At 47.7% G+C, this 23,563-nt stretch overlaps 1 protein-coding gene across 4 annotated transcripts; it reads left to right on the forward strand.

Moving 5' to 3' along the window:
• Positions 1-11,757: 11,757 nt before the first annotated feature.
• CYP2S1 (cytochrome P450 family 2 subfamily S member 1) lies at positions 11,758-21,732 on the forward strand. 4 transcript variants are annotated; one of them, XM_090259390.1, is made up of 9 exons: positions 11,758-12,190; positions 13,260-13,425; positions 15,612-15,761; positions 16,169-16,329; positions 16,478-16,657; positions 18,170-18,311; positions 19,393-19,580; positions 21,268-21,409; positions 21,493-21,732. In XM_090259390.1, the coding sequence occupies exons 1-9, from the start codon at positions 12,017-12,019 to the stop codon at positions 21,672-21,674; spliced, it is 1,485 nt and encodes a 494-aa protein (XP_090115516.1). In that variant the 5' UTR covers positions 11,758-12,016; the 3' UTR covers positions 21,675-21,732. The 4 variants fall into 4 exon arrangements, with proteins under 4 accessions (XP_090115516.1, XP_090115515.1, XP_090115518.1 ...); XM_090259389.1 differs by having other exon boundaries at positions 21,268-21,660; XM_090259392.1 differs by having other exon boundaries at positions 16,259-16,329; positions 21,268-21,660.
• The last annotated feature ends 1,831 nt before the right edge of the window (positions 21,733-23,563 follow it).

The following is a 23,563-nucleotide window of genomic DNA, read 5'->3' on the forward strand; positions in this document are numbered from 1 at the left end:
AAAACAAATAAATAAATAAATAGATAATAAATTAAAAAGTAAAGAAAATTAGGAGCTGTGAGGATAGGGAGAGAAGGCACGCGATCTGAAAGAGGGTAGATTGGAGCCCGCTAGGAAGTCCGGTGTGTGAGGGAGAAGCCACGTGTCTTGGAGAGAGTCCACCAGGAATTCTGGAGAGTCCACCGGAAAGAGGAGACCCACTGGGAAACCTGCCTGGAGAACTCGGCAGCATGGCTGATGAGGCTGGAATTATGGGGACCTACCCAACCAAGCGTGGATTAATGAGAGATGCCTAAAATGCTGAACTGTGTGACTGGGAATACGGAGCCATGGACATCTGCTTTTCTGACTGGCATATTCTGAAACTGGCCCGGTTTGGCAGGGGGAGGCAGTACTAAGTGTTTTGGGGTCTTTTAAACTGTAGAAACCCATCATTATTCTGAATCTGTAAAACTTTCAAATAAACCCTCTTTCCTTTTCCACCAAACTTTTGTATTGGGAGTCACGCTTGGCAGTGGGCAATCAGACCCACGGCTGTCCCAGAACAGCATAGGCTGGGGTTCTGTAACAAAACTAATCTTGAGACTGACTGAATGTTTGCTAACCATCTTTTCTTCATTATTAACTTCCATGAGAGCCTCAGAGTCAGCTTAATAGGGTACCTGCTCTACTAAGAATGGCCCAAAACAGCCCAGAGAGTTATAGGGATGCCTCTAACTCTCAGCTTGCTGTGTATCTGTCTCTGTAAATGGGGAACCAACCCACAGTGCCTAAAGAGTCCCCTTTTGGGGTACATACTCGCCAACTGGGAGAAATTTGACCCTAAATCCCTCAGGAAAAAAGCCAGTCTTCTTTTGTAACATGGTTTGGTCCCTATATAAAGTGGATGATGGGGAGATTCGGCCAGTCAATGACACCATTAATTTCAATGCTATCCTGCAACGGGGCCTGTTTTACTATTCCTGTTATGGAGTGGGGTCCCCCAAATTCCCCAGAGTTTATGGTTGGGGGATGGGGGAAGGGGGCAGCTTTCAAGATGCCTTTTCCTATCTAATGGCTGGTAGCTAGTGTTTGGTTCTTCCGAGGCCCCAAGGAGATGGGAGTGATGTTGACCATAGAATGGTGAGGAAAGAGCATACAGGCCTGTGCAAGGTTCTACGAATGGTCAGAACCAGTCACCACACCCATTGCATTACATGCAGCAGTCAAGGATTTAAAAATAAAGCGGCAGCCATTTGCAGGGAGAGCACCATATGGCTTTAGAAGGAAAGAAAGGTCCATGTGGTTTTGAAGGGAAAAGAGTACATGCATGATCGAGTACAACACGGCACATGTTTTCCTGGTTGGTAACATGGAGGCTGATGACATCGTACCCCAGATCCTGAAGGAGACAGCTGACACATAAGGGATGGGGAACTTCTGGGCATGTTTTGGCTTATAGCCTTTTGGGGAGCAAGGGAAGTGCTGGGTCCTGTGGGAGAACAGGGCCCTGAGCTGAAGTGCTCACTGCCCTCCCCAGGTTTGAATACTGTAAATAAAGACCTGTTTTCCTCAACACTAGTTGCTGGGTTTTACACCAAGGCGCCATGTGGAAGAACCCCTTTTCGCTAGGTAACATTCCCATGGGAAATGGACAGAGGTTCCATACATTTAGGCCTTTCCGGCTCTCAGAGATGACCCTAGGCTTTATGCTGTTGGTAAACTGGAAAGATGTATCCAGATGGAAAAACATTTCAAATACGGATAAATGGATTTGTCAGTTCTTTACAAACATTTGAGTGGCTACCCAACAGTTGAGGTATTAAGAATAACTGCTTCTGTTTTGCAGGTGAAATATTTACAGGGCCAGAGATGAGGCTCCAGAATATCAAAGCCCACCACATACTTTCACCTTTCCAAAACCTTCTCTATTTGTCTTTAAAAACTTATGAGTAATTGGCTTTATGAAACCAAAGTTCCTCTAGGAGAAGCTTGCTTTTCTTTACGTACATTACGTACATTTTTGAAATGCAAATAACTGGTCTTCAAGAACTCTTGTCTAGGCCATCTCTTAAAACATAAATTCGGAGGAAATAATTTTTACTGAAAGGGGGGAAATCTTAGCTATATACAAACAGATCAATTTAATTTATTTCAGCTATTCTTTTCTAAATTAGTAAATCCTGATAACTTATTGAACATCTAGATATTTTGAAATAACATGAAATACTGAAACATTGGTTGCTAGGCAAGTTTTCTTCTTCTTTCTTTTTTTTTTCTAAAGAGTTTATTTACTCAATTCTAGAGAGAAGGGAAGGGAGGGAGAAAGAGAGACGGAGAAACATTGATCAGTTGCCTCTCACATGCCCCCAACCAGGGACCCTGTCCACAACCCAGGCATGTGCCCTGACTGAGAATTGACCTGACAAACTTTTGTTTGCAGGCCTACACTCAACCCACTTAGCCACACTAGCCGGCTAGACAAGTCTTAAGTTCACCTGCTTTTGGTTTTTCATTCCAAAGAGGCTGTAAAGTGGATTTGAAGCTGTAGATAAATGTCTTGTGCTTTGTTGGAAGTGTATTTCATAAAAGTGAGAGTGTGTTTGCCAATAGAGGAATCTATGTTTCATTAATTTTAAAGATTTTCTTCATTTATTTTTAGAGAGAGGAAGGGAGAGAGAGGGAGAGAGAAATATTAATGTGTGATTCCTCTCATATGCCCCCAACCAGGGACTTGGCCTGCAGTCCAGGCATGTGCCCTGACTGGGAATCAAACCGGTGACCTTTAGGTTCGCAGGCCAGCACTCAATCCACTGAGCCACACCAGCCAGGGCAGGAACTTATGTTTCTAAAGGTCATAAAATGTGTTTATAAATGTGAATCTAGGGAACGTCGGTTGCTTACTTTTTATCATTGGAAATTGAGGTTTCTAAAAGTTAAAAATTCAAATGTAAGCTGGAAAGAAATTGTATGGTTTTAATACTAAAAGGTATGAAGCATGGAGATGCAATTCTGAAGGACGAGGATAGAAAGTTATTCTAAAAACAGTTATTTCTGAATGGGTAAGAAAGTTTGTGAAAGTTGCAGAAAAGTTTGTGAAGGTTGTGAAAGTTTTAAATTTGTAAAGAGAAAAGCCTCAGTCAGGCTCCAATACCCCCTCCTCCACCTGATTTCCCTCTGGTGACATTCTTTGACTCTGGTGGGACCTGGAGTTATTTTCATTACTAAAACTCCTGGTCCTCTATCTGAAGCATTTATCTTCTGTCCCTGGGTTTTTGACCTTTTGGGAGGCCAAAGCAGCCCCACCCAGGTGCTTCCCTGCTGCTAGACTCCTTGGGCTGGAGCCAAGATTTTCTTTACTTCCGCCCACGTGCATCCTCTCATCCACTCATCCTCCCATTCACCGTCCTCGAAGCTCTCATCGGGAGTCTCAACGCGTCTCTTGCTTGGTATTGAGAACCTTCCATCCCTTTTTCCAGTCTTCCTAAAAATTGTCAAAGCAAGTGAGAAAAAATCTTGTGATTTCTCTACAAAAATTAGTAATTCAAATGATCTTTATGTATTTATATATTCATATATATGGTCTTCATGTGATATGTGTTTGTGTGTTACATGTGGCGCATTTTCTGCCTTTGGATGGCATAACTAAGGGGTAATATTTTATTGGCCTAAAGATATTAATTACTTTAAAAAATTAAGCAGGATCTTATGTTCTGGACAAAATATTTTTATTTTAAAACCTGTTTTAAGTTTGATTAGTGTCTTTTAGGGTTTTTTTGTTTTTAAAGTGTTGTTTTAAAAGGTTATGTTCCCATCTTTTAGTTAAGCTTGTTTGACAACCTTCCTGAAGTTTAAATTTATAGATTTTTAACTGAGAAATGACTTTGGGTTGTTCCAATGGGCCCTGGAATACCTCAAGAATTCATTCTCTTTCCTTACAAAAGATAAGTTTTTGAACTACCGTATTTTTCACTCCATAAGACACACTCCCCCCCCCCAAAAAAAGTGGGGGGAAATGTGTGTGCGTCTTATGGAGCGAATATTGTGTCACAGACCATGATGTGTGTTACCTGACCCATCAGCAGTGGCGACAGCTGCTAGAAGAGGAAGAGATGGGCCCACGCGAAACCCCAGGGGATGCTTAAATGTCCCACTTTACTGCTGAATCTCAGGGTGTCTGGTCAGTTGCCGTCCACCTCTGCCCATCACCTGGGACTTGAAAGAGTGCAGAGAGCTGCCTGACACTCCCAGCTACAACGGCTGACCTGTTGAATCAGCTGAAGCTAAAAATGGCTTTGAGGCACAGTGCCAATTGCCAATTGTCTTTGACACTGGGTGGGGTCTGTATCAGTAGAACCGCCTCCAATCACCAATCACTGTGTCTTAAGCTCTGCCAATCACAAAAGGCAAATGGGTGGAGCTGAAGTAACGTGTTATCCGTTGCCTACTGGTTCCATTAGATGCTACATCTCGTCTACCTCCATACTGTTTCCAGTACACTCCAGATTTCTGTGTGAGGGGGGCCAGCAGTAACTAGCTGAGCAGCCATAAATGCTGAAGTTTGTAGTATATAAAGGAAGTTATGGTGGGGTCACTATTCTAGTAGTAACACAGGCACTGAGGGGATTAAGGGGTATCGCTAGCCATAACAGGCACTGGGGGTAGTCCTCCAGAACCTGTAACTAGGACAGTGACTATTACAGCTAGTGATACCTCTTAACGCCCTCAATGCCTGTTATTAAAGGATAAATTCTGACACTAGTGATGATGAGTTCTCGGGGTTCCCAGAAAACTAGAAGAGTACTTGAACCTTAAAGTATCTCCTCATTTGTTAATGGCAGTGATGATGGTACTTAATACCACTGTTGACTGCTGTTCACTTTACATGATTGAAATATTATTTTGTTATATTTTATTAAATATTTTAGTACACAGTTTAGTTCTTTTTTTTTTTCTTGTTTTCCTCCTCTAAATCTAGGTGCATCTTATGGTCAGGTGCATCTTATAGTGTAAAAAACACAGTAATTAGCCATATTTAATATGCTCAAAATTACATTGGAAACTTTGCCAAACAGAATAATAATAACTATGTTGTATTTATAGTCATATATTTTTATCAAAATAGATATTCTAGAAATCTCAACCTGTCCCATGGAAGAACTTGCAAAGATTCAGAATCAAGTTCAAATAGGAAGCTCTCAGGGGTAGCAGGTGTCCTATCAATGACACTGGACAAGCCAAGAATGATGGTTCCCTGTGGAAACATCAAGCTGTGGTACTCTGGGTATTTGTAATCCATGCATTGAGAATGTATTAATTGTTTCCATGCTCATGTATAGCATTTTAAAACCTTTCATACTATTTAATACTCTATGTATATAGTATTAAATCTAAAAATATGGGCTTTAAATTATTTTATGTCATTTCATAGTAATTATTATATACCAAAAAATTGTTCTCTTGGAATACTATATCTTACAGAAAAGCAAAATTCTTTATAATTACATTATATTCAAAGCTATAGCCATGTCATTTTAAATTTGGTCATTTACTAATACATTTTCAAATGTATCTTTGGATAGGTTATGAAAAGGACTCTGATTTACTCTAAATTACAAGTATCTAAGTAGGTCATATCTTTGAAGTAAATTAAGATTTGTAGAGCCCTAAGGAATAACTGGATTAATGGAAATATTAACAAATAATCAAGACAAATAAAACTGGTTATATGGGACTAAATGAACTAAGGTAACTGTTATTCTTATGACTTTGTTCAAAATATTGCTAATTTTAAATCTTTTTATTTTCCAGATGTAAGGTAACTTTTTTCCCTAGAACAATTTGTAAAGTATACCTCATAAGAAATATCAAAACATTTATATTTTCTCCCTACCTGATCTCTCCAGAATTTGGCAACTCTTAATGAGTGAGTATTATTTTCATGGCAATATGTTTGTTTGCATAAACTCAATAAGAATCTGTTCTCTTTATAATAGCACCAGTTTCCAAATGTGGTTTTATTAACCAAGTCTTTGTCTCGAATATCATCATCGAAAGAGTCATGCCTGGACTCTGGATGTCACCAGAAAGCCTTAAGGAATTAAGATTGACTTTTGAAGCCAATAAGAGCCTCTTAGAAAGAACCTATGCACCTCTATGTTCATAGCAGCACTATTTACAATAACCAAGTGCTGGAAACAACCTAAGTGCCCAACTGTAGATGAGTGGATCAAAAAACTGTGGTACATTTATACAATGGAGCACTATGTAGCAGAAAGAAAGAAGGAACTCCTGCCATTTGTAACAACATAGATGGAACTAGAGAGAATTATGCTTAGTGAAATAAGCCAGGCAACGAAAGAAAAATACCATATGCTATCACCTATTACAGGAGACTAATGAACAACGCAAACAAATGAGCAAAATTGAACCAGAGGTATGTAAATGAAGAATAGACTAACAGTGACAAGGGGGGAGGGGGGAGGGAGAGAGGAGGGTAAGAAGGGGAAGGGTCTAGTCAAAGAACATGTATAAATGACCCATGGACATGGACAACTGGGTGGGGACTGACTATGGGAAAAGGGGTGGGCAGGGTGCGAGGAAGCAATAGGGAAAAAAGTAAAAGCAAAGGGGGACTATTGTAACAACATAATTAATAAATAACAACATAATTAATAAAATAATAATAATTAATGAAATAAAATAAAATTTTTTTTTTTTTTTAAAGAGCCTCTTGGAGAAATGGCCTAGTACCTTGTTTTGTCATGTGGTTCATGGCAGTCTTTCCAGGTAAGGAACAAAGGTTGCTTCCCTGAAAGATGGCAAGGAAGAAATCTGAAGACATTTTGGGGACCTCAAGAATTTGAGGAATCCACATAAACCTATAGGTATTGCAGGCAAAACCAAATGACAACTGTATGGCTTGGCTTCTGTGCTCTGAAGGACAAACTCAAGTTCAATCTTAAAAGTTCCTTGTGAAAATTCCCGCAAAACAAATTTGAAAGAGTCTATATGATCAATTACTAGTCTTGTTGTTTTCATGCAATAATCAGGCCAAACTGAAATCAGACTTAATGCAGTCTCTTTGATAAAATTATGGTGATTTTAGGGAGTGTGGAAGAAAAGGACCACATATTAACCTGACAAGCTCAGTGGAGGCCTATGATGCAGCCTTACAAACTCAGAGACCTAATGTAACCACAAAGAATCGTATAAGATTAAAACATTAATTAAAAGCAGTTCATGGTGGATATTCATGTCCTAGGCCAGTACTTTTCCCTAAAAAATTAGGTCAGTTTTTACCTTAATTAAGCCTGTCTATTGTCTTTTTGCAGCTATGATGTTATACCTTTGCAATGTCAAGGTAACTTCCCTTTTTCCCAAACACCTGGGGCACAAACTGAGACACAAATTCCCTCACCGTTATTGTTATCACGTTAATTGTTGACTGTCACGGACCTCCAACCAGCGGGGTCCATGGCGCTGTGGATGAAATGAATAAATGCACGCAGACTGCAAGAATCCTGTGGAGAAGAGGGGACAGAACTGGCCACTCTCTAAAGGAGAAAGCGCGGTTTGCCCCTGCCTCAACAGGCTTTTATTAACTCTTTAGGTGGATTACATCCAAGAAAGTTATGAATCATTATGCCAATCATTGCCTTAAATGATTTTTACTTTCATATAACAGAAAAGAATGTTACACATGCGTGGATGATAAGGATAACTCGTCTAGCCACATCCTGTTCTTAAAAATCAGCCCAGAACAGGCCCTAAGAAACTGCTTCAAGGTTACACGCTGAACATCTGTTGCTCTCAGCCCAGGATGAGAGGATTCTTTAGCAGAAATTAAGCTTTTAAGCTATTATAGAAATGCAGGCCTGGTTTCCCACGGGAAAACCGGTGTGTGGAGTAGGTCCTGTGTGCCACCACGCTCCCAGTGGTTTTCCAAATCTGGGGCTGAGCTACATTTGCCCCCACCAAGCACCCCGGCTTCCCATAGTTGACTGTTAACCATCCCTTACCCACCTAGGTAAAAGAAGTATCTGTCTATCATTTTACCTTTTACGCAATCCCAGAGGTCCCCCCACTTTGCTTTCTCCTGCCTCCCTAATATTTCACCAATGGATTTCATGTAACCCCCTTATGGGCTCCTCCTTTGATTCTAATGTATAAAATAAGGTGTTAAACTGCCATTCTCTGGAGCACTTCTCAATCTGTTAAGATATTTCTTCCCAGCAATTGTCATCAGTTTGGGTCAAATAAACTCACCAAAAATTATCTACAGGTTCGAATGTTTCTTACATTGACAGGAGAGAAATTGTGTTTCAATGGAAATCATAATGTCCAATTGTCAGCCACAAACTGAATTAAATCCTAATTTTTCTAGTTTTCTCCCAAGCTAATGTTTCTTTTTTTCTTTCTTTCATCTTTTAAAAAATTAACTAATTTATTTATTTTTAGAGAGAAGGGATGGAGGGAAAAAGAGAAGGAGAGAAACATCAGTGTGCAAGAGATATATCGATTGGTTGCCTCTCACGGTACTCCAACTGGGGACCTGGCCCACAACCCAGGCATGTACCCTGTCTGGGAATAGAACCCGGCAACCTTTTGGTTTGCAGGCTAGCACTCAATCCACTGAGCCATGCCAGCTAGGGTTCTTTCATTCTTTGACTTAAGATTACTGATAACTATGAAGGCAGTGTCAGTCATACAGAATTTACCTACTACTCTGCCTCTCCATTTCTGAAATTTTAAAGCCAGTATCTGGTCCTGGTTTTCCTAGCTAACTCCCTTCCTTGGAACTATAGCAGCCTTTTTCTTTATTCTTATTTTTGGACCATGTCTCCTCACATATCTCATATCCTTCATTCAATTGAGTGTCCAGGCTCCAGAACAGTCCCTCCACAAACTGTTACAGAGAGAACAGAGAGGTTCTTTCACGTGGCACCTTGGTGTAAAAACCAACAACCAGCGTTGAGGAAAACAGGTCTTTATTTACAATATTCCAACCTGGGGAGGGCAGTGAGCACGTTAGCTCAGAGCTCTGTTCTCCCACGGGACCCAGCACTTCCCTTGCTCCCCAAAAGGCTAGAAGCCAAAAACATTCCCAGAAGCTCCCCATTCCTTCTCCCCATCCCTTATCTGTCAGCTGTCTCCTTCAGGATGTGGAGTACGAAGTCATCAGCCTCCGTATAACAGTCCAGGAAAGCATGCGCCACATTGCACTGGATCACACATGGATCTCTTCTTCTACGTCCTTGCAAACTGCATGGATCTCTCCTCTCTTTCCTGCAAACCACGTGGTTCTCCTCTACTCTCCCATCTCTGCAAACGATGTGGTTTTCTTCTCTCTTCTCTCTCTCCAAAAAAAAGGCTGTCACCTTATTTTTAAATCCCTGATGGCAGCCTGTGATGCAGTGGGCGTGGTAACCAGTTCTGATCATTCACAGAAACTTGTGCAGGCCCCGTATGTCTTTCATCACCATTCTATGCTCAAAACCCCTCCCAGCTCCTTGGGGTCTTGGAAGAACCATAGCCATTTGCATAACTAAGATACTAGCTACCAGCTATAGATATGCAAAGGCATCTTGAAAGTTGCCCCCTTCCCCCTATCCCTCAACTCATAGGCCCTGGAGATTTTGGGGGACCCCCACTCTGTAACAAAATGGCCTCTGGCCACAGCTCTTGCTCTTTGGGCTGTCCAGTTCCACCGTCTTCCCTTTTATCACCCATGTCCGCACCCACAGGCGGGAATAGCTCCGCAGCCATCATCTGCCTGAAGTACTTACAGAAGAAGAGATTTTCATCCCTACTCCCTAGAACCAGAACCAGGCCAGATCATTAAGAATAAATTCACCAAGTGAGAGGAGAAATGACAGGAGAACTGACAATGAGTTTGTGAGATTTATTTGGCCAGCTGCACACAGGCAGGCTGAGACCAAAGTGACATCAGGCCCGAGTAGCAGCAAAGTGAGGGGTTTTAAGGGGTGGGGGAGTTGGTGGGACTTTCAAAAGTCCAGAAGGTTCAGTGATAGGGAAGTAGGCTCTGAGAACAGGGAAGTTGCTAAAATCTTGTCAGCAGAAAAAAAGAAATCTTTGTTAAACAGGGTAACTGCAGGGCACAGGCAGTTACCGGCACCAGCAGTTACTGGGGCAGTAGATTTATTGGGGGCTTACTGAACTTAGACCTGAATTCCTGGAATCCAGGTCTGATGCCTAAAATTCCTGCCTTTGTTTTATTGTTTCTGGTGAGTTGGGTTGAACATCCATCTTCTGGATCTGCTTCCTGCTGAAGTTAGGGTATAGAGCTGTCCTATATTTCTTCTTGAGGTACAGGTTGATACAGAAGGGTATGGAGTAGGAGCATGCCACCAACAGCTTGACTTGTGGCAGCCTGCACTGTCCTATGGATAAAACTTATTAGAAGGTGTAGGAGACAGGGACCTACACGGATTATTATTATTGGGGTTATTAAGGGTATTAGCATGGCTTGGAGGGGAGAGGAGAAATAGGAGAAGAAGGTCCCAAGCCAGGAGGGGTCCCTGGCAACATTTATTTTTGCATGTTTTATGATGTCAATGTGTTCTTTTAAAACTTTAAAATTTTCTACAACCTACCCACTAGTGTTGACATAAAAAATAACACATCTCATTTAATAGAGAGCATGTCCACCTGACTCTGCAGCATGTCTAGAGTGCACCTGTTTTGCAGGACTACATTGACCAGACTGCCTAAGGATCTCTGTCGGTATTTACACAAGTGTGTTCATCTCTTCTTTCTGGGGCATTGCTTCCTGGTAACTATCATCAGTTTGGCTCAAATAAACTTATAAAAATTCTTATAGGTTTGGATGTTTCTTATGTTGACAATCTGCTTCATTCTGCACTGAAAATAAAATGCAAAGACTTTTCCAGAGCCCTGCAAGATGCCCTTGCTGCCCTCCCTGACCTCATCTCATACATTCAATCTTTGATGCAACAGATATTTATTGAGTACCTCCTGTGTGGCAGGTGCTGCTCTAGACACTGGGCATGCAGCTTTGAACCAAACAGCATGGATGGGGACACTGTCACATCTTCTTCCACACACCCATCCCCCTGGCAAGTCTTTGCACTACCAGAAATTATCTTAATTTAGTGCTTTGTTTGCATGTGGATAAGAGTTCAGAGAGGGAGCAGGGCCCACCTCTCTTACTCATAGCTGCATCCCCAGGTCTAGAACAAAGTCTTGTTTGTAGTTAAACCTCAATAACAATCAGTTGAAAAAAATGCTAGCTAACATTTAACACTTATTCTATAGGCACCTGGCCCTGTGTTAAATTGTGTACACACAGGTATCTATACAATCCTAGAAACCCTCTATTTTACAAGGGTTAACAGAGGAACAGAGAAGCTAGGCTGTGTGTGAACTCAAGAAGTCTGGCTTCCTAACCAATGCACATACTGCTAAATAAATGAGTGATTCAACCAATCATTCAGACTGGCCTGAGTTCAAATCCTAGCTCTGTCACTAGTTAGCTAGGTAGCCTAAGGCCAACCGATTTACCTTTCTGAACCTCAGATTCTTTATTGTTAAAGGTCAAGTTTCTCCTTCTAGTTCCTAGCCAAGATGTCAGATGCAAGAGGAAACTGGCTCAAAGACACCAGGCAGCCACGTACGGGCAAATGTACACCGGGGCTGGGAGGGGCCGCGCGGGTCACCCCCATGCTCGGGGTGTGGCCTCCTGGAGGCTGCCCAAGTCTCTGGCTTCCAGGTTCCTTCAGTTTGCCCACGCCCTACTTAGGGCCCAAGGCGCTGTCTCCGCCCCCCGAACCTGGGTGGCTGGAGAGAAAACCTTTGGAGTGCGTGTCACCAACACCAGGCGGCTGCGGGGATCTTGAAGAAAGAAATCGGGCTCCGGGGAGAGAATCCTTCCTGAAGGCAGGGCGGGGGGCTAGCTGCCCTGCCTCCTACACCTGATTTCGTTAGGGGGGTAGCTGCCCCGACTGTCCCAGCCGGCTGGAGCGTCTGGGAGCTGGGGAAGGACCAACCAGAGGCGATGGAGGCGATCGGCACCTGGGCGCTGCTGCTGCTGCTGCTGCTGCTAGTGCTGCCGCTGGCGCTGCGCCGGACCCGAACCCGAAGCCACCTGCCCCCCGGGCCGGCGCCGCTGCCGCTGCTGGGGAACCTCTTGCAGCTCTGGCCCGGGAAGCTGTACTTGGGGCTCTTGCGGGTAAGGAGCGGTAGGGACGCCCATGCTAGGGGCGGGATTCCAGGTCCCGGAGAGAGGAAGGGGACTCTGGGGAGAGAAACAGGAGGGCCAGAGCAGAGAGGTCCTCGGGTGTCCTAGAGGGGAGGAGAGCTCGGGGCCCCAGGGCAAAGGGGCTATGGGTGTCCTGGGGTGGGGTGGCGGAGCAGGGATCCAGGACTGGATGGGGGTGACTAGGAAGAGAGGACGGGCGGGGGCGGGGCGCCAGGGCTCGGAGGGGCAGAGACCTCTCCCCACGGAATTCTGGAGCAGGGTGAGAGCAGGGCAGCAGGATCCAGTGGCCGGGGTCCCCGGGGTAGAGGAGCTCTCCGAATCCTGGGAAGGTGGCGAGGGTGGGGGAGGAAAGCTGAGAGAGATGCGAGTCCTCAGAGAAGCTGGTGGTGTGGTGCTGACGGGCCTGTCTCAAGGGAGAGGTAGTTCCCCTGAGAACGGAGAGAGAAGAAGAAGGAGGTGTCCCTGGGGGGAAGTGGAGGCAGAGGTGGGAGGGTTCCAGGAATCTGTCTGGAGAGAATCTGGGGATGGGGGTGGGGGGTAGATGGAGCTGGGCACTCCTGCAACAGAGAAGGGAAGGAGAGCTAGAAAAGGTGAAGCAGTCCCACCTTTTGTACTGTGGGGAAGTGGGAGGAGACCAGGGGTTCCCCATTCCACAGGCGTCTGGGCATTTCCAGGACATGGCGAGGGGGTGGGGTCTTGGGGAGGGATGGCAGGTGCTCGGTAGTATGTGCCCCAGAATTTGGGTTTAGCACTGATTGAAAAGGGTAGCTAGTGGGGGGGGTGAGGAATTATGGGAGACCAGAGCTGCAGCTGCCTGCTTTTGTTGCCCTGTGTCTGAATCGGGAGGGTAGCGATGGGCTCAGGATTGTCCCAAGGTCAGAAGTTACAGCTCTGCAGGAGGTCAGAGGATGAGGACTAGAGAGTGTTGGGGAGGGGGTCTGGGGACCTCAGGGTGGTTCCTAGTAGGTGACAGGGGCTCTGATGGAAACGTCGGACTGGAAGAGGCGCCACCCCCTTCTCCCTCCCTCCCTCCCTCCAGCTGAGTAAGACATACGGACCAGTGTTCACCGTGCACCTGGGACCCTGGCGGCGTGTGGTGATCCTGGTTGGGCACCAGGCTGTGCAGGAGGCCCTGGGAGGTCAGGCTGAGGAGTTCAGTGGGCGGGGGACGTTGGCAACGCTGGACCGAACCTTTGATGGCCATGGTGAGTCATGAGTGGAGCTGGAGGCTGCCACTGCTTCACTCAGAGCCCGCTTCCGCTTACTGGTATGTGGTCTTCAGGCTGGCTTACTGTCGCTGGGCCTCTGTTTCCTCATCCATAAAATGGGGTGATAACAGTGCCTGCCCGTTGGATGTAGTGCAGATTGAATGAGGATTGGCCCTCACACAAAGCAAGTGCTTAGTAGTCACCAGGGTGCAGTAATGTTATCTCTGATCTGGCAGAAACCACTAGGGCTGGGAGGAAGGGGCAAGCTTTCAAAGCACTAGGCATTAACTGATGTGCAAACACAATATGTAGATACCATTCTCTGTGCGAATACTCAGAGCTGGAGTCCCACAGAGCAGTGACTAAGCAGTCCCACCGGACTCCCCGACAGTGCTTTGGCCAGTGGGGAGACAGACCTGTCACCAGACAGTGACAATACAGGGAGGTCAGGAATGCTGGGGAGGAGAGGCTCAGAGCCAGGACAGGGGAAGCCCTGGGACTCCAGGAATAGAAGAAGGCTCCTGACCCAGCCTGTTTGCTGGGGGATATCCAAGAAGTCTTCCCGAAAGGCCAGGTGTCTGAGCTGAAACTCACAGGATGAGTGGGCAGGATGATCCAGGCAGAGACAGCAAGTACAAAAGCATGGAGGTGAGAATAAACATTCATTCATTCAACTGATGAGTTTCATTATACCTGGCCCTGAACTGGGTACTGGGGACACAGAGGTGACCAAGACAAATGTGGTGCCCTGTCTTACTGTGGGAGAGATGGGCTTGCAATAAGACAATAGGAGAAGAGAACAGAATTCTAAAATGAGAGGTGTAGCTTTGAGAGCAGGACACAGAACCTGTACAGGTTGGGGACAGGGTGCGGGGAGAATGAGGGGAATCTAGGAAGGCTTCTCAGGGAAGACGACATTTGAGTTGAGACATGAAGGATGAATGGAATTAGTTCAGGAGGGATGGAGAGGTGAGTAATCCAGGCAGAGGGAACAGCAGTGGAACAGGCCTGGGGGTGGGGGTAGAGGGGTCCTGACACCTTTGAGGAAGTGAGAGAAGCCAGTGGGATTGTAGCGGGATGATTAATAAAGCTGAAGAAGTTAGCAGAGCCTAGTCATGCAGGGCCTGAGTCACACCAGAGTGTTTGGGCTTTGAGTTTTTTGGGGAGTGGTAGATTTTAAGCAGGGAAAGGGTACAGAGTTAGAAAGATCCCCTGGGTTTCTGTGTGGGAGCTGGGCTGGACCAGAGCTGAGGGTCTTAGGGTTAGAATTGGTGATGGTTGGAGAGGAACCCAGGGCTTGGAACAGGGTGTGGGGGATAGTGGGCTGGAATAAGGAAGAGGAGAGATGCTGAGGCCAGTGGGGATACAGACAGTAGAGGGGTAGACGGGCAGGGGACATTCAGTGGGGGGCATCCAGGAAACAGTCTATAGGTGGTAATACTGAGCTCAGAACAGGGAAGGGTCTGTCCAGAAAAAGTCTCTTGGATAAAGGAAGAGAGCAGTGCAGCTCCATCCTCTTCCCTCCCTGTTCAACCTCCAAACAACATGGGGAAGGGATTCAAATAAGACTCTGTAAATGGGATGGATGGGGGATGGATGGATGGATGGGTGATGGAAGGATGGATGGATGGATGGATGGATGAATGGATGGGACCCAATAGTACTCCATTAATTTTGGGATGGATGATGGATGGGTAGAAAGATGGATGATGAATGGATGGATGAATTGGTCGATGGATGGATGCATGGATAGAGGGTTGGATGAGACCTAGTAGTACTTTCATAAATGTTGGTGTGGGTGGGTAGATGCATAGATAGGACCAAAAAGTGCTCCATAAATGTTGAGATGGATGGAAGGAAGGAAGGATTAAAGTATGAGTGGGTAAAAAAAGAATAAAAAGATGGAAGGAAGGAAGGAAGGAATCTTCCCTCACCCTGGTTAATCACAGAACAGAAGGAGCATGGATAACCCCAGTTACCAACTTCTCAGGAGAATGTTGCTCTCTGACCAAATATTAGGTATTTATTAAGCACCTACTGAGTCCTCATCCCTGGGCTAGGCAGATGTGGACTCAGGACAGGGCCTGAAGAGCACCCCCAGGGCACCTCACTGAGAGGAAGGGGGTCATCCCAGGGAATGGGGAGAGGAGCCAGTTTCTCCCTGAGTGTACCCTCTTGTGCAGGGGTTTTCTTCTCCAATGGGGAGCGGTGGAGGCAGCTGAGGAAATTCACCATGCTTGCTCTGCGGGACCTGGGCATGGGGAAGCGAGAAGGTGAGGAGCTGATCCAGGCAGAGGCCCAACGTCTGGTGGAGGCGTTCCAGGGAACAGAAGGTCAGTAGGGCAGGGTCAGCCAGGGTCCCTGGGGTCCCTGTGAGTGTGGAAGGACCCTCCCATGGTGCCTGGGCTGAGGGCTCTATTCACCTTCCCCTCTAGCTCCTTCTTCACCTCTGTCTCTGACCTGCTGTCTCCCTGAGGGTCTCTGTCTCTGCTATTGTCATATCACTCTCTGCCTCTTTCCTCTCTCTCTCCACCTTTGTTCTTTTCTCCTGTAAGTTTGTCTCTGTCTCTCTCCTTGCCTGTTTGTCTGTCTCCCTGTCTGTCTTTTTCTCTCTTTCCTTGTCTGTTTGTCTCTGTCTCTGTCCCTGTCTGCCTGCCTATCTCTTTGCAGTTGCATCGGACCCCCGTGGAGCCAGTCCTCTCCAACTCCATCACAACACCGCTTGCCCCCTCCCCCCCAGGACAGCCATTTGACCCCTCCCTGCTGCTGGCCCAGGCCACCTCCAATGTTGTTTGCTCCCTCACCTTGGGCCTTCATTTCCCCTATGAAGACGAGGAGTTCCAGGCTGTGGTCCAGGCAGCTGGTGGCATCTTGCTGGGAATCAGCTCCCCGTGGGGCCAGGTAAGCAGGTGAGACCGCTCTCCAATCACCTTTCCCAAAGGCTCCTGCCTACCTGTTCCAGTTAACCCCCAGAGCACCCCATCCACCTGCCCCTTTGCCCTGGTGCATGACCAGGTCCCCGTGGGAACAGCTGCCCTTCTCCCCACAGGCCTATGAGATGTTCTCCTGGCTCCTGCAGCCCCTTCCGGGCCCCCACACTCAGCTCCTCCACCATGTGGGCACCTTGGCCACCTTCGCCATTGAGCAGGTGCACCGGCACCAGGGGAGTCTGGACACCTCAGGCTCTGCACGCAACGTCGTGGATGCTTTTCTGCTGAAGATGGCAAAGGTGGGGGAAGGTTAGGCTTGTGGGATGCTCCTGAACAGGGCCGGTGGCCTGGCTGCCTCCTACCCAAGTGTGGGTGGGAATCTGTCAGGCCATTCCTCTTCCTCTCTTTTTCCCTCTGTATCTCTCTCTCACTCCATATCTCCATGAATTTGTGTCTGCGCATGTGTGTGCTTATCTCTTCTTTCTGGTGCATTGTTCTCTCCGCCTCACCCCACCCCCACCTCAGCTGTATCTGAGTCTCTTGCATCTTTGCTCTCTCTCCTCCAACCTCAGCCCCACACCCAGTGACCTGCCACTAGCAACGCCACCATTGTTTCACCCTACCCCCTGCTCCCCCCACCCACACAGGACATTTCTATGGCTTACAGTCATTTTCTTACGAAACTTAGCAATAGCAAATTATATTAATAAAGTCTACTTTATTAGTTATATAAGAACAATGTATTATATGAGAAAATGAGAATTAAGGTGACTCGTGGAAATAACTAGTTTTGGATTGTACAAATTTTGGAATTATGGGAGATATTCAGGGCCACATCCTTTGAATAAATGCAGCCACCTTGTTCATGGAGAGAGAGGACTTTTTCTTATGCTTGTGGCCCCATTTCTTTACTCTTTTACTTTTTTATATTAAAAAATTAATTATAGTAAAATACACATAACATAAAATGCACCATCTTAACCAGTTTTGAGTGTACAGTTCAATAGTGTTAAGTGTCTTCACATTATTGTGCAACTTCAGCGCTCTTTTCAACTTGCTAAGCTGAAACCCTATACTCTGAAAACAAGTCCTCGTCCCTCATCCCCCAGCCCCTGGCAAGCACTGTTCTACTTTCTGTCTTCATGAATTTGCCTACTCTAGGTACCTCATATAGGTGGAACCATGCAGTATTGGTCCTTTTTAACTAGTTTATTTCATTTAGTATAATGTCCTCAAGGTTCATCTGTGTTGCAGCATGTGATAGGTTTGCTTTCTTTTTAAGGCTGAATCATATTCCACTGAGTGGATAGCCCACATTTCATATATCCGTTCATCCAACAGGCACTTGGGTTACTGTTAGCTATTGTGGCTAACACCCCTACGAATATGAGTGTACAAATATCTCTTCAAGACCCTGTTTTCAGTTCCTTTGGAGATAAGCCCGGAAGTGGGGCTGCTGGATGATGTGGGAGCTCTGTTTCACCTTGTCAGGAGCTGCCACGCTGCTTTCCGGAGCAGCTGCACCACGTTACATTCGTGTCCACGGCGGCAGTGGTTCCAGCTTCCCCACATCCTCACCAACACTTGTCACCTTCTGTTTGTTTGCTTATGGTGGCCATTCTCTTTCGTCTTTGAAAATACTTCAGCCAGAGAGAATAATATCAAGAGCGCTCTTTCTGACTTTCCTGAACATTTATTTAAACTCCCTGACAAAGCTTCAACTCGCTGGGCTGCCCCCCGAGCCTGGCTGGGCCGGGCCTCTGCTCCCTGCGTATTGCGTTCTCTGAGCCCCTCTCCCTGGTTTCTCCCAGGAAGAACAAGATCCAGACACAGAATTCACTGACAAGAACTTGCTGATGACTGTCATTTATCTGCTGTTCTCTGGGACAGTGACGGTCAGTGCCTCGGTCCGATACACCCTCCTGCTCCTGCTGAAATACCCTCAGGTCCAAGGTAGGAGCCTTTTTCCCACCAGCCAGGCCCTAGGGACAGGAGCGAAGCCTGGAGAGGAAGAATTTCAGGGGAAGGGACTGTCGAGCCAGAGCCTGAAGGTTACCATGAGCCTGGCATTTGGGGTGTCTGAGGAGCAAGAGGTGGGGGGACTGCTGGTTGCCACATGAGGCGCAGTGAGAAATGAGGCAGATGGCTCAGGGTCTTGTCACCTCACCCTAAACGAAGGGAGCCAGGGCAGGATGTTAGGGGAGGGCAGGGTCCATTTAGCATTTTAGAACATTTCTTTGGGGTGCCATGAACTTGTAGGTTGTCACGGGTGACAGAGGTGCCCAAGGAGCGAAGACTGAGTAGGGACATGGTGGGAGAGGACAGCGCTGGGTCACACTGTGAGGAGGAAAGAAGCAGCCAGGTCAGCAGGTGGCGGAGAATGATGGGGGAGGGAGGCATCCAGGGACAGGCCCAGGGCTCTGGACATGGGGCTGGGGGACCATGGAACTACCCCGAGATGGGGACAGAAGGAATGAGAAGCTGTTTCAAGGGAGACACTGAGACCAGTTTGGGACACTTTGAGTGTGAAGGGCTGGGAGCCACCTGTGAGGAGGCATCCAGGAAGGTCAGGACTAGATAGAAAAAACAAATTTGGCGGGAACTGGAGTGGGGATGACGTGGGACAGCACAAGGCTGGTAATAAACCCCAAGGAAGTCCAGCAGCTCACATTGGGCAGGCTAAATGCTGTCGAGCCAGCAGTGTGTGCTGACCTGGAATATGGGACTTAGGGTCTGGTGGCCTTGGTGGAATGGAGTCAGCTGTGGCTTCAGCGCTCTGTGTCTCTGTTTCCTCACTTAGGAAATGAGGTAGGTGCGGGTACCTATCTCACAGGACTGCTGAGGGAGCTAAGAGAGGAGAGATGTAATGCCCAGCACACAGGATGTGTGGGACCCAAGCTCAGTGAGGGCTGGGGGACTCTTTCTCCCTGCCCACCATCCCCACCCTTAATCACAGCTGCTCAAACAAATGGGGCTTCCGAGGAGAGGTCCCCACCCCACCTCTGACCTCCAATTCTCCTCTTCCTGGGGGCAGAGCGCGTGCGGGAGGAGCTGACAAGAGAGCTGGGGGCTGGCCGGGCGCCAGGCCTGGGGGACAGAGCTCGCCTTCCTTACACGGATGCGGTTCTGCATGAGGCGCAGCGGCTGCTGGCACTGGTGCCCATGGGGATACCCCGCGCCCTCACGAGGACCACCTGCTTCCGAGGGTACACCCTGCCCCAGGTCGGTACGCGGTGCAGCCTTGCCCACCAGTGTCTCTGCCTTGGGACTCAGTCTGTTGCTATCTGTGTCTCTCAGATTTCCTCTGGATCTTGCTTTCCCCCTCTTTCTGCATCTTCCTTCTCAACTCCCTGTCTCTGTCTCTGCCTCTGTCTCTTTGTCCCTCTCTCTCTCCTTCTCTCTTTCTGTGTGCATTTCTCTTACCGTTTGACTCTGACTCTGGGCCTCAGCTTCCCCATATGTCAATGGATATCCTAAGTCTACCTCGTTCCAAGATGGTTGGGACTCAGATGAAGTGATAGACAGGGAAGCTACCTGGGGACTGAGGGCTAGCAGAGGCCTTCGCTTTCAGCCCTGCTGCAGTCTCTTCCCTTCCGCCCTCCCTCCCTTCAGTCTCCCCCTGCCCCCCACCCTCCGCTCAGTTTCCGCCCATTCATTGGAGAGCAACTCAGAGCCGGCACCAGCAGGGGGCGATGTCTCCCCAGAAACCCAGGGAACCTTTCCACAGGCTGTTCCCTCCTTGAACTTTACAGGAGTACAGAAGCAAACCCAATTAGAATCCGGTCTTCTAGCTGGGACATTGGGCAAATCGCTTCCCCCTCTGAGCCTCCATCTATTCCACTTCTAAACTGAGAAAGATAATAGTATCAACCAGGATTATAAGGAATCCATGAGGCAATGCTTGTAAAACACCCACCTGGATCTCATTACTGGGAGTGGGGGTCCTGTGAACAAGGCAGCAGTAGGGACTCTTGCTAATGTAGTGACTGTGCAGTGACAACCATCACTGATAGTAACAACAGTAATAACAGGCACCAATGATTGAGGACCTGCTCAGTGCCAGGTGTTTAATCTTCAGAGCAATCCTACACCACTAACATGCCCATTTTACAAACAAGAAAACTGAGGCCCTGAAAGGTTAGAAGACTTGCCATGTTCACCCAGCCTACAAGAGGTCGGGACAAGACATTAACCCAAGCCTATGTTTTAACTAATGCTATCTGCCGTTCTCTTACTTTAGCAACAATAACATGACCCTTTCTCTTCTGGAGTCCTCTCAGCTCCCCAACTCAGAGCCTGTTATTAGCCAGAGCCCCTAGCAATGGAGGTCCTGCTCCCTCTCCTCACTCCCCATCTTCCTTCACCTTCCATCACAGTCCTGGGAACATGATAACTCTGATCTCCACTGAAGGGGCTGCTGCTCTCCTGAACTTGGGGAGAGGGAGCCTTTGTAGACAGCCCTCACCCACCCAACTCTTACCTTCCCCTCTGGAAGCCCTGAACTGCAAAAAACTGGATTCTGGGTCGCCAGGTGACCTGGGATATCACAGCTGAATCACAGCATACCCTCAATTTTTTTAAACAAAATGTAAAAATAACCACCTTTGCTATGTCAAATGTTGCCTTGGGCAAGTTGCTTAAGGTCTCTGAGCCTCAGGTATCCCATATTTAAAATGCAGATCATATTAATAACTGTTTCCTAGGCATATTAAAATATTTAGTGAGTTTACGCATGTGTTTGAGTAAGTGGAAGATGTGTACCTATTACACGAGGTAATATATGTAAAATGCTTAATACACGGGCCCGTAATTAGCTTGTTACATCTGATGCTATTACAGACTCTTGTGCCCTGCCCTCAGGAACCTGGGTGCTGAAGCATATCTGTAGCTCTGTTATGATTTCCCTCAGGGCACTGAGGTCTTCCCCGTCCTGGGCTCTGTCCTGCATGACCCCAAGGTCTTCGAGCAGCCAGAAGAGTTCAACCCAAGCCGATTTCTGGATGCAGACGGAAGGTTCAAGAAGCAAGAGGCATTCCTGCCCTTCTCCTTAGGTACCTGCTGGGCCTACCCCTGCCCACACACTGGCCGGGGCGTGAGGAGGGCTGGCCCAGCCCTGTGTTCCTCTTCTCTCCAGGTAAGCGCGTCTGCCTCGGGGAGGGCCTGGCTCGAGCGGAGCTGTTCCTCCTTGTCACCGCCGTCCTGCAGGCCTTCTCCCTGGAAAGCCCGTGCCCACCAGGTGCCCTGAGCCTCCAGCCGTCTGTCAGTGGCCTTTTCAACATCCCCCCACCCTTCCAGCTGCAAGTTCGGCCCTATTGACCTCCACTCCACCCCATCGTGTAGACCAACTGCAGGAGGGGCGTCGGGAGACATCAGCCTCAACTGTGGGCAGGGACATGGCTGTGTCCAGACCGAATGTCTGCACCACAGGAAACCACGTTCACACACCTGTAGTTGTTTTCTAGAGTCAGTCACACAGATATTCAGCCTACTTGTCCACAGGGCCACACTCACTGCCCCACACGGCTGTCGAGACATGTGACCACACACCCATACACAGCCACAAGGCAACTCAGCCACATAGGCTCTCTCTAGACAAAAATTTAGTCCGTCTGGAATCGCATGCACAGATAAACCACCCACTTGCACACAACATGATCCCCCCAGACTCACAACCCATGTGTGGGAGTTCAGCTGCCGCTGAAACAGCCATCATGTTCCTGGCCCACACACCTCCACACATCAAACTTACCAGGACCATTGTCTCTGGGAGTCATCCTGGGTCATGCCACCTCACAGAGAGACTGTCGTCAGCCTCCGAGTGACCGCACCACTGTCCAGGCACATGACCATCACCTGCCACACTCCCCCAACCACTGAACAACACAGCCAGCTCACACGTGACCTCCCTCGTCCTGACTCCTGAGACAGAGTCAAATCCTGGCCTCCTTTGCACCTGCAGCTTTCTAAGGCACCCCTCTCCAAGCACCCTGATCCCCAAATTCTCCCAAATATGAATGCACTCCCATTGTGCAGTTGTACACAGAGGCCCGGGAACCAAGTAAACTAGGATCGCAAGAAGCCTCAGACCGCAGGAACCCCTGCCGCACACACCCCAGCCTACATGACCATGTTGAAAGCCTTCCCTGCCCCCTCAACACACACATGGACTCACTGTCCCAATTTGACTTAGGGGAAGGGGCTCGACAACCAAATAGGGGCCAGATTCCAATTCCCCGTGTTAGGGAAGAGGCCAGGTTTGCTGGCCTCGTGACTCGAAGTTCCCTGTTTTGCAATAAGTTTGTTTCTGGCCCCTTGTCCAGGCTGTGGCAGTGCCTAGTGCGTTTGTGACAGTGTCCGACACTGTGAGTAAGGGGTGGGGATGAGGGGTCCACCCCTCCCTTGAGGCTGGGTGGGAGCTGAAAAACATGGCCCCCACCCACCCTAGCTGTTGACATCAGTACCAGATGTGGGGGGGAGGGGCCTGTCCTGGGCTCACTTCCGGGAAGGCTGAGAGGGGGTGGGGTGGCAGGGAGAAGGTAATAGCAGAACTGCTGACCTGAAGGGGGTCCCCTCTGCCAGGGAAAGCCTGAAAGTGATGGATCCAAGCCCTGGGAACTCTCCCAATCTGAAAGCAGATGCTGAAATGCAAATCCTAACCCTATTCCCACCTCTTTCTCACCCTTTTCCTCCTGCCTTCTCTAAGAAACCAGAAGCATTGTTTTGTGTGTTAATTATCTAGTTAGAAAGTTTTCGAACACAGAAATAGACTAGTACAATTAACAGCCTCATTGCTGATAACCATCAACTTCCTGCTATTTGCGTAACACGGGTCCCCAAAAGTCCCCACAGCCCATGATTTTGGGGATAGGGGAAGAGGATAGTGCAATTTGGGGGTACTTTGCAAATCTATGGCTGGTAGCTAGTTTCTTAGTTATGCAGATAGTGGTGACCACTGCCTGGCTCAGGGAGATGGGGGGAGCTTTCGCCATGGAGTGGCAATGGAGAGCTCACAAGATGGGAAGAACTTTGACAGTAGTATGGTGACGAAAAAGCTTACGGGGCCTGCACAAGATTCTGTGAGTGGCCAGAACTGGTCACCACGCTGACTGCATCACAGGGCACAGTCAGGGCTTAAAAATAAGGTGGCAACCATTTGGGGCACTGGGCCATGCAGTTTGAAAGACTGCAGAGGAACCCCACCAGCT

This window comes from Furipterus horrens, unplaced genomic scaffold, assembly GCF_987537825.1.
Source record: "Furipterus horrens unplaced genomic scaffold, mFurHor1.1.pri manual_scaffold_13, whole genome shotgun sequence".
Taxonomy (NCBI): domain Eukaryota; kingdom Metazoa; phylum Chordata; class Mammalia; order Chiroptera; family Furipteridae; genus Furipterus; species Furipterus horrens.

Excerpts from the sequence above, each read along its gene's own strand:
- CYP2S1 (XM_090259389.1), top strand. The coding sequence starts at position 12,017 with ATGGAGGCGATCGGCACCTGGGCGCTGCTGCTGCTGCTGCTGCTGCTA. Across the intron at positions 16,330-16,477 it reads TCAGCTCCCCGTGGGGCCAG|GCCTATGAGATGTTCTCCTG; the intron begins GTAAGCAGGTGA and ends TTCTCCCCACAG. Across the intron at positions 16,658-18,169 it reads TTCTGCTGAAGATGGCAAAG|GAAGAACAAGATCCAGACAC; the intron begins GTGGGGGAAGGT and ends GGTTTCTCCCAG.